We start from the raw sequence: 10,733 nt of genomic DNA, 5'->3' as shown, positions 1-10,733 counted from the left end.
GAAGGCATTCACCCTTACTGTGGGAGCAGATGACTAAAACATGAGAGCTTTTTGCTTGCAGCCACTGGCATCGATCCTGCAGCTGCTACATGTTTGTGAGATAGCACATCCCCACTAAGAAATGAGTGTGGTGGCTCTCTTTCTATCCCTCACCTCCCTGACTGTTTGTAGGAATTGCCACATTTAGAAACCTAGAGTTCTTGTGCCATAAAAATGGATTTAGTCCTATTGTATCAAGGAGAAATCCTAAAGTAAGAGAACTCAGGACAAATGCTGGCCAGGAGACATGGCTTGTCCTTGATGTCTCTTTAGATAGACAGCTTCATTCATTAATCCTGCTGAGTATTAAATATATAATACTATTTTTATGCTTAATGCTTAAGTTTATGCATAAGCATGAACATACATAGGCAAAACAATTTAAAATACTGCATTTTTATGACAGTTCATACACCAGCACAAAAGGCTGCAGCTAAGAAATAATGTAAAAATGCTAATTATGCCTAAGTCAAGAAATACAACCATCAGCATGATTTGCGGTCAGCTGTTTAATTAATTTTAGTATTAATAAAGTTACAGAAAATCAATGTGTCAAAAGGACTTGAAAGGATTACCAACTACTCTGGACAAATTAGCAACACTTCCATGCCTAGAGCACAGGAAAGCACAAAGACGTTTAATTAAACTATTTGCCAGTGAGGAATTTAAATCACTGTAAATATTGCATTTTTAGTACTTTTTTTTCCCTCAGATTGAAAGCACTTAGGAGCAAGTAATATTCCGTTTTCTGATGCTATTTTTTTAAAGGAAGGAATGTAAAAAATGTTGCAGTCAAACCCAGTAAGCCCATAAAACGAAGGTGAAGTCAGGAACAAAAGAATGCAACATGGCATTTAAAATTAGAGGACTGGGGAATAATTCAGCTCCAAAGCAACAAAAGATGTTACAAAACTGCATGGAAAAAGGAAGGAGAAGATTTATAACATAAAGGCCACATAGTTACTCAGGGCTCATGCACACTGTGCTTCAATGAACTGCTATTGTTTCTTGTGAAAATGTCAATATCTATAAAAATAAACCTCACTGTTCACTGAATTCTTGCTGCTCTAAGTCTGTGTTTTTCCCATATCTAATTTATCTGACTCTTTACTAGACCCCCCAATGCTTGCCACTGTGTCTGCATGAATTTGGCCAAAATACTCCAGCTCTCTGTGCCTCAGCTTCCCTTTTCCAAAAGAGCAATTAAACACTTCTCAGCTTTCAAGGGATGCATTGAGAAGCCACATTATCTGTGTTAGTACAGCATTCTCTGACAACACAGAGGAATCAGCCTTTTTAGTATTGTTAAAGACAGAGCTTCCCTATGGCAATAGTGCAGCAGTTATCTCTCTGTGGGACTTATCTAAAGCCAAAATGAATGCCACTGAAAGCTTTCTCCTGTGTTAATGGGGTTTGAGCCAAAACCTCTGTGCCTGTCAGTCAGCTGGTGTGCAGCTGCTCAGCTTCTGTTGTGCTGGATTGATTTAATACACTTCCAGTCTTCTGCTGACTTGTCCTGCAGAGCAAAGAAATGCTCTCTGATGCAGGCAATGCCCACCAGCACACAGATTACCTGCTGCTCAACTTGGCCAACAGCCCTCCAAGGCACTTGGAACAAATGTTTCTGCATTTCAAGGCGCCTCAAACTAAATCACATTTCCCTTCACAGGTCTGGGAACTGAGCTGCTATTGACTGCAGCTCAAACAAAGGAGTCCTGCTTAGCACCAGGAGCTGAGTCCTGCCTTGCCTCAGAGCACCTGGCATTAAAGGACTCAGTTGAGTAGAGATCAGCATAAAAATATCTTCTGTCTGCTGAGTTAACATCATCCATTCAGGTTGGCTTACAACCAATGTCCAAGTGCATCTGAAAATGCCTGAGTACTGTCCTGAAGATGTGCAGTGAGAAGACATGCACACAGATCCCAATGGGCTCCCAGAAAGACCGTGGTGTGTCTTTTCAGGGTGTTGTGACAGAGTGGATTCCAAAGAAGGGAACATAGATTGGTTCCAAGCAGAATCAGGGGATCAGAATCTACCTGAGGTGCTCAGCCCCAGCCTGTGGTGGTGTTCACAGGGGTCCCAGGACAAGGGAAGAGATGAGAATCTTGTCTCCATGGTTCAGAAGGCTGATTTATTATTTTATGATATATATTATATTGAAAGAAAATGATCTATTAAAACTATACTAAAAGAATAGAAGAAAGGATTTCATCAGAAGGCTTGCAAGGAATAGAAAGGAATGATAACAAAAGCTTGTGACTCTCAGAGAGTCTGAGCCAGCTGACTGTGATTGGCCATTAATTAGAAACAACCAACACAGACCAATCAAAGATGCACCTGTTGCATTCCACAGCAGCAGATAATTATCGTTTTTCTTTTGCTCTGAGGCTTCTCAGGAGAAAAGTCCTGGCAAAGGGATTTTTCAGAAAATATCATGGCAACACCAGTCAAACCTATTGTGTTAAATATCTGACACCTAATCTATAAACAGTGACATCATTATGACTCCAACCCAATTGATATTTTCAGCATTGTTCTAGGAAAGTTTGGCAAGTTTGCTGATGGCACCAAGCTGAGTGGCACCTGCCAGAGGGAAGGGATGCCATTCTGAAGGACCTCGACAGCCTTTGGAGGTGTGCACCTCAGAACTTCATCATGTTCAACAAGCCCAAGCGCCATGTCCTGCACCCAGGCCAGGACAATCCCAAATGCCCTCTCTCTGGGCAGAGAATGGATTGAGAGCAGCCTTCAGTAGGAGGATTTGGGTGTGTTGGTGGAGGAGGAGCTCAACAGGACCCAGCAATGTGCACCTGCAGCCTGCAAAGCCAACCACATCCCGGGCTGCGTGAAGAGCAGTGTGAGGAGGAGGTCGAGGAGGTGACTGTGCCTTCCCTCTGCTCTTGTGAGACCCCAGCAGGAGCACTGTGCACAGCTCTGGGGCCCCAACATGAGAAGGACAGACCTGTTGGAGAGCCCAGAGGGGCCCCCAGAGATGCTCAGAGGCTGCAGAATCTCTCCTATGAAGACAGGCTGAAAGATTTCAGGTTGCTCAGCCTGGAGAAGAAAAGGCTCCAGGGAGACCTTCCAGCACTTTCCAGGGCCTGTAACAACTGGAAAGAGACTTTTTACAGGGACAGAACAAGGGGAAATAGCTTAAAACTGAAAGAGGGAAGTTTTAGATTAGACATTAGGAAGAAACTCTTTACTGCAAAGTTAATGGGGCCCTGGCCTAGGCTGCCCAGAGAAGCTGTGGCTGTTCCATCCTTGGAAGTGCCCAAGGCCAGGCTGGATGGGGCTCTGAGCAACCTGGTCTAGTGGAAGGTGTCCCTGCCCATGGCAGGAGGAGGGGAAACTAGAAGACCTTTAAGGTCCTTTAGAACCCAAACCATTCTACGATGCTATAAAAAAATTATATAGCTATTAGGCAAGTGTATTAGATGTCTGAGGCCAGATTTTGGTAGCAGGGGAGCTACAGGGGTGGCTCTTATGAGAAGCTGCTGGAAGCTTCTCCCATGTCCAGCAGAGCCAAGGCCAGAGAGCTCCAGGATGGCCCTGCTGCTGACCAATGCTGGCCCAATCAAGAATGATGGTAATGCCTCTTAGATTTAGGAAGGAAAAAAAGTTATTGCTCAGATGTAATTTTAGCCAGAGAAGAGCAGGGTGAGAATATGGGAGAGGGACAGCTCTGCAGACACCCTGGTCAGGGCTGAAGGAGGGGCAGGAGCTGCTCCAGGTGTTGGAGCTGAGATTCCCCTCCAGACTGTGGTGCAGCCCAAGGGTCAGAGATCCACCTGCAGCCCATGGAGGAGCTCACACCAAAGCAGCTGGATGCCTGAGAGGAGCCTGGGAACCCATGGGATATGGGGCAGTTATCTTCTGCTCATTGGGCCACCTGTTACAATTTTCTTTATCTCTTCCACAACCAATCCTCCCTCCAGAAAATATCTTCTGTTTATGGCCAGTGAGTGTCCCTGCATGGCTGATAAAATTACACCATCCCACTGTGAGATCCTCTGCCCAGGGGTGGAGACAAGCATTCCTACCTGGATATGATCTGAGATTTGGAACAGCACAGCAGCCTTTGCCCACTGGATTCCCAGAGGAGCACATTTCTTTTTCACTGGATTCCCAGAAGAAGACCAGGCCCATCTACACCACCACTGGACCTTCAAAAGAAAACTCCACCCTTTGACAAGATCACTGCTTCAACAGAACCACATCTGTCACTCCTGGAAGGCTGAGCCACCATGGAATGGGGCTGTGCCACCACCCTGACCCACAGGGTGCCAGGGCCTATTCTCACTCTGTCAGTGTTGTTTTGTATTACTGTCTTTTTGTTTTATTTTTATTTTTTCCCTGATAAAGAACTGTCATTCCTACTCCCGATCTTTGCCTGAGAGCCCCTTAATTTCAAAGTTGTAATAATTCAGAGGGAGAGGGTTTACATTCTCCATTTCAATGGAAGCTCCTGCCTTCCTTAGCAGACACCTGTCTTTTCAAACCAAGACAGTGAGTGATCTCTCCTGGTCTTTATCTCAACTAACTTTATCTCTGTTATATTTTCTCTCCCCAGCCCAGCTGCACAGGGAGATGACAGAGAGGCTTTGGTGGGTACCAGGAATGCAGACAGGGTCACCCCACTACAGCCAGATCCTAATGATACCCTTTAGAACAGCGAGATCTCAAGAGAGCTCTTGCACAAAACAAACCTGAAAGGTATTCCACCACAGACCTGTCTGCAGGGCCTGCTGCCCCAGAGTGGTGTTTTCAGACAACTCTCTCCATTCACCAACCCCAGCCCATCACAAGAGCAGCTGTAACATTTGTTTACTGACCTCCCTGAACATCCATGACCCTGCGCAGCACGTTGAATGTGCAAGCGCCATACCAAAAATAACAACGTTGCTTTCTGGAATGCTAATTCAGTTCACAAAGAAGGAACAGTGGAAAAGAAGGTCACTAGATTAGATTTCAGAAAACAGCACTATCTTTCAAAGAGTGACCATATTATCAATTGCCTGCCCAAAGGCTTTCATTGAGCTCTTTTACAAACACACACACTGATTCTGGATGTGAGGCCAGTAACCTGCCCTTTGAGATTGCCACTTCACTCTAGCCAAACTTGCTGCATTATTAGCATTATTATGGGGTCAACTGCACCACCTTGAACCTGACAGGTAAAGCCCAGCAACAAAAATACAGAGGCATCAATTTTAGTAATAGCAAACAATTTCAACATTTGTTCTAACCGTAGCAGGGACCTTCTGCAGCTGAGCTGCCTTTCACAGACAGGGGAGGGGAAGAAGGGAAGAGCAGGAGAAAAGGGTTCTGGTTTTTTCCCTTAAAAATGAGATTTCTCAGAGCTCTTACATTCTTCTATGCTTTAAGCACAACTTTTCTAATAATGTGCTGGAGAAAGGCTTGTTCTGAAAAGTGCAGTACATTCAAAACTGAATGCTGGCCCAGAAACCACACAGGATGGAAGTGAAGGGATTTATGGGATAACCAGTCAAAATCATTAGCTTTTCTTACTTCCTCTTCTCTAGTCATACTGTAAATCAAATTAGAATACAGACTCAAGACTAAGATTTATATTTTAAGACTTCTTCTAAATAATATACTTCCATTCTAAGACTTCTAAATAATATATTTCCACGTAACATCTATTTTTTCACAGAATTAGAATATTGAACTATGTGTTCTGAAAATACTTCCTGTTTCTGTGGTAGATAAAGACTTATTTTTTGCAAGTAACACAAAAATATTTTAGTGACTCATGGCTTTGAGAAACCAGAGGTTAAAGAAATTCCGGGAACGTCATCACAGCAAATGAGGACTGAAAGAAGCTTAAAGCACAGTCCACTATTGAAACAGCATGCAGACCAGTAAAATATGGAGGTGGATTACTTTCACAGAGAAAAACATCTGCCAGCATAGCTTTGGTGCATGAAGAGGAGGATGTTTGCACAGGTCTCACCCCATTTTGACAGAATGGGTACTCCTGACATGTTGGATGGCCAGATAACTTTCCATGAAATTTCTACTTCTTGAAAAGATAAAACTTGGGCAAAATGGGCTAAGACATTCTCAAGTCCAAAGGAGGTTTCTTCAGTTAGAAGAATGGCCATGAGTAACACACGGAAATAGAGAATGAAAAACCTCCTGGCACTCTCATTTGAAAAGGTCTTTAAGTTTTATTACGTAATCAGTGAATATTCACAGTAAATTAAAAAACAAACAAACAAACAAACAACAAACACAAGCAAACAAGAAAACCCCAAATCCATCAAAATTCAGTGTTCAAGTCCAGTAGTGACCACATAAAATGAAACTCATTCTTTGAATGACTGCAGGATTTGAGACAGTTTTTGGTGTTCCATGCAGACACAAGGAGAAAATTGCAAAATTAGTAATTATTTTTTAAATGGCTACCATAGCTGTTAGAGGCCAGGAATCTTTTTTGTGATCATTGTCTTTGTAGAAAATGCCAACATTATGCAAAGAGAAATGAAACCTACCCACACTGTTTTCTCTTCCTAGCAGCATGATATACGTGGTCATTCCAGGTAACTTATGGCTTATTCAGATGAAAAATCATTAGCATACTTGATTGAATGGCAGTGAGATATAGGAACTATATATTCTAGTTTCAAACTACAGAAAGTCATCTGCATGAATTTTTAACATCATACCAGAGAACAGATGAAGCCCATCAAAAATAAGAGTATTATAGTCTTATTGTGTAATTTGTAAGGCTTTAAAAAGCATAAAAGGAAATAATGCACTTCTGAAGCAAACTCCCAAACTGCTACGTTACAGGAAAGCAACCCAAGAGAATTTATTTTTCAACAAGCAACGAGGGTAAAAACATGTGAGAATCAATCAAATGCTTTAAATCAGTAGATTCCAGCAAACGAGAACATCTGGAGCAGCAAATCTTCCTGCCAGTTTCAGAATGGACAAGACTGTGATTTACTAGAGAACAGATAAACAACCTGTCAGTGCCACAGGAAGAGACTGAAAAGCAGGTTCCTATTCCAGGGTAACTCTTCTTAATAAATCCATCTTTCACTCAACAAGTTAATTAACATTCAGTGCACAAAGCCCTAGGAACAGGTAAGCAGAAAACCACTAATGTTCCTTTCTTGGTGAGCACAGGTTGAAGTTATTGTTAGGCTGACTAATCTGTCTCATCATCCCAGGTCTTTCCCTTACACGAGACTGAACACTGATTATTTATCAAAATAGTCAGCACTTGATTTGAAGTCATAGGTGAGAGTTTAATATCATGGTAGACTTCATCCAGAATAATGTTTTAGTCACTCTCTCTGTACATTTTCTGTGCAATCAGCACATCTTCCAACACAGCAGCTTCTTATTTGATAACCACAGAAGTTTCTAACTTCACAGTTGGAAACTATTATCCAAAAATTGTTTCCGGGAAAAAACTTCCAGCAACATCAAGCCTGTACAAATTAGTTTAATTTCACTAAGATCCAGTGTTTTAAAGAAAATACTGGAGCAGCATATTTAAAATTCAGCACTATCCAAATGAATTTTATTTTGCTCAATTCAAATTGACATAGCATTTCAGCAATCACTCCATTTCCTTTTATAAAGATAAAACCCCCTCAATATCAAATGGAAACATTTCATTCAGCTTAAAAATTGTTTCTGATTTACACCTTCCGCACAGAGATTTACACCTTCCACATACTTTCCACCTTTTGAAAGCTACAAGAGCTGGGGGATCAGCCACCAAGCATATCCCTGCCCAGCAACACACAGAATCTGCTCAACTGCAAATGACTTTATACCTTGATGAACTAGACTCAGGCTGCCCACAACAAGGTATCTCCTGCTCTGTAGAAAAGCTCTGCTTTAGGCTCAGCAGTGTACAAAATACATGCAATGCCATGCACGTGCCTCAAGCACTTACATCTGAAACTTCATCTTTATCCTGAACCCATCAGAGCCTTACCCCATACACACACAATTTTAATCAAAACACCAACCCATCTCAGGCTTTCAGATTTGTCTTCAAATACATGGTTCAATAACAAGAAAATTTCTATCTATTCGGCTTGAACAAAGAGTAACACAATTTTAAAGACCTGAGTAACAGCTACAGTCTATGGTGCCTGCTAAACATTTGTTGTCAGTATAAGGGGAAATTACTAAAGTATTTGTTGGCTGATTTTTTATTGCTTTTTTTTTAAATCATTACTATTACTGCTAGAAGTCTGTTTAAGCATAATGAGAAATACAAAGACAGGATTAGTGCTTCTATTGCACAGCATTTATCTTAAGTCCATTTAATATTATAACAAACACTTATTTCTAAATACAACAGGCAATGAACCAAGTTTCTCCTGATCTATGTAACACATTTGCTGTGCTTTTTAACGACCATGTCAAAAATGAAGTGTTTTTTTGCAAGACAATAAACCTGCAAGAAATAGTTGTCTCTCTCATTCCATTATTTGTTCTTTTACCTGCTCGGGATTCTTTGTGTGCATGCACTTTAAGTGAATGTTCCCTCATTACTGTCAAGCAACTTGTCTTGCTACTTCACACTTTCTGGGTGTATCACAAATACCTTTCCTTCTAAACCATTTGCATGCCTAATAATAGTGCCTTGCTGGAAAGAAAGGCACATTAGGAAATTAGTAGAGCATAGATGGAAAAGAAAAGAGTCAGATTATCAAAACCACTCTCCCCGTCACTGTGCAAGTTGATACCTCACACAGCACAGAATTTAAGGTTTGAATCTGTCATGTCACACTGTAAAAGATCAAGAAAAAGTGAAAAGAGACAGATTACACAGAAATAATGACTCTTTGGGCAAAATAAAAATCAGCTTCCCGACAGCTATTTAGTATCAGCATCTCTCAAGAGGTGGGCAGGACTTTCCTGAAGTTTCATAAATCATATAATATTAGCTAAAAGACATGCTGTCATCATGAAAGTCAACATTTCCCATGACCTTCCCTAAGGATAACACACATTACAATGTAGTGATTCCAGGCTGAAAATCATTCTGATATTGAATATTCCTGTGCCATCTTTCCACTTCAGAGAGCAGCTCACCCAACACCATTCTAAACATGTGTCAAGCCGATTTATACCCATTTCAATGAATGACAGGTGTACCATCAAAATAAGCCCAAAATCAGACTTTCTGGAGTGTTGTCATTGAAAGATGTTATTCAGATAGATAGAGTTGGGATGAGCAGTTCAGCAGCTTCTTGCATTTTTCTGAGACTCCCAGAGAAGGTCTCTTAAAAACCCCTAAATGGAAATGAGGCTCTAGCCACTTTCCACTAGGAATTTTTAGAGCTCATTTTGCAGATAGATACCTTTAAAAACACCAACTAGATTCATTGTCTAATGCCTTCCACTTGCTGTCTTTTCTAAACAACATGTCACAGTTCCTGAGACATTAATTCTCAGCATTAACAACAATTTCCAAAGCACCTAACAATAACTGGATTTAAGAACTTGACACATTTCCGTTTTCCTTTTGCATGTTTGACTGTCCAGAAATCTCCTCCTCCTGGGTACCTTCTCATGTTTCAATCCACTGACCAGTTTCAGACCACAGCTGATGAAATCTTATGTCACTGTCATGTTTTCGGAAAAATCCCTTTGCCAGGACTTCTTCTCCTGGGAAGCTGAGAAGCCTCAGAGAGGAATGAAAGCAATAATTATCTGATTGCTTCTCCTGTGTTTCGTTGCTTTGGAATGTGGTCTGGAGATCATTTACTAACTGGTGCATGTTTGATTGGTTCCATGTGAATTGTTTTTACTCAATGACCAATCACCATCAGCTGTGTCGGACTCTGAGGAGTCAGTCACGAGCTTTCATTATCATTCTTGTTACGCCTTCTGTCTGTATACTTTGTCTTTCTTTAGTTAAGTTTTAGTATAGCATTCTATCATATCATATCAGCTTTCTGAGAGCATGGAGTCAGATTCTCAATTCCTCTTTGTCCTGGGGACCTCAAATACCACAGTCTTATTTCTTCTCACAGCACGTATGATCTCAGCCCCTGCACCTCGCCCAGAAGGCAGATGTGGGACACACAGGGACTGTGTCTTGGCTGGCAAGAGGCCTCAGGGGCCTTCTTCAGCCGCCTTCCAAGCCCACCCCAAAGCACCCACACAGGGGAAAGGCACTTCCTACCACATTTACCCACCCTACCTGTGCCTACATGTCACCCTGGCAAAGGGCCAGCTGCTGAGTGGCCTTTGGGACCGGACAGAAGGTGGGAGTTCACACAGGACAAGCGTGGCAGCGCCAGGGCTGCAGCTGAAGCTCACCTGTGCAGGAGAAGTCATCGACGCGCACGTAGCCCGCGACGCAGTCGCAGCGGTAGGAGCCAGGCAGGTTCACACACACGGTGTTGGCGTGGCAGTAGTGCATCTTGGCAGCACACTCATCAATGTCTGCAGGGAGCAAACACCCAGGGAGGCTACAGTCAGACACGGTGAAATGAATAACGCGACATTACAGAAAATAAAGGCCATTTTCAACGCCAATGGCAATCTGTTTAAATGCTAGTACTGATAAACAAGGCAAATTCAGTAAAAAATACTCCTTAAAATAGATTTAATAAATAAATAGATTATATAAAATCTATAAATAAGAGACAAATCTATAAATACATAGATAATAATATGTATAATCTAT

General features: G+C 41.8%; 1 protein-coding gene across 2 annotated transcripts in view; it reads right to left on the bottom strand.

Annotated features, from left to right (window-relative positions):
• The window catches only part of NELL1 (neural EGFL like 1), a 298,387-nt gene that overhangs the window by 144,381 nt on the left and 143,273 nt on the right, over nucleotides 1-10,733 (bottom strand). For both annotated transcript variants that reach the window (XM_014309619.2, XM_031062241.1), the window contains exon 12: nucleotides 10,364-10,489. In XM_014309619.2, coding sequence (XP_014165094.1) covers nucleotides 10,364-10,489 — 126 coding nt within the window. The remainder of the gene's footprint in view (nucleotides 1-10,363; nucleotides 10,490-10,733) is intronic.

The sequence above is a fragment of the Geospiza fortis genome, unplaced genomic scaffold (genome assembly GCF_000277835.1).
Source record: "Geospiza fortis unplaced genomic scaffold, GeoFor_1.0 scaffold165, whole genome shotgun sequence".
NCBI lineage: Eukaryota > Metazoa > Chordata > Aves > Passeriformes > Thraupidae > Geospiza > Geospiza fortis.
The sequence above is the reverse complement of the archived record's forward strand: the minus strand, read 5'-3'. Positions and strand labels throughout refer to the sequence as shown.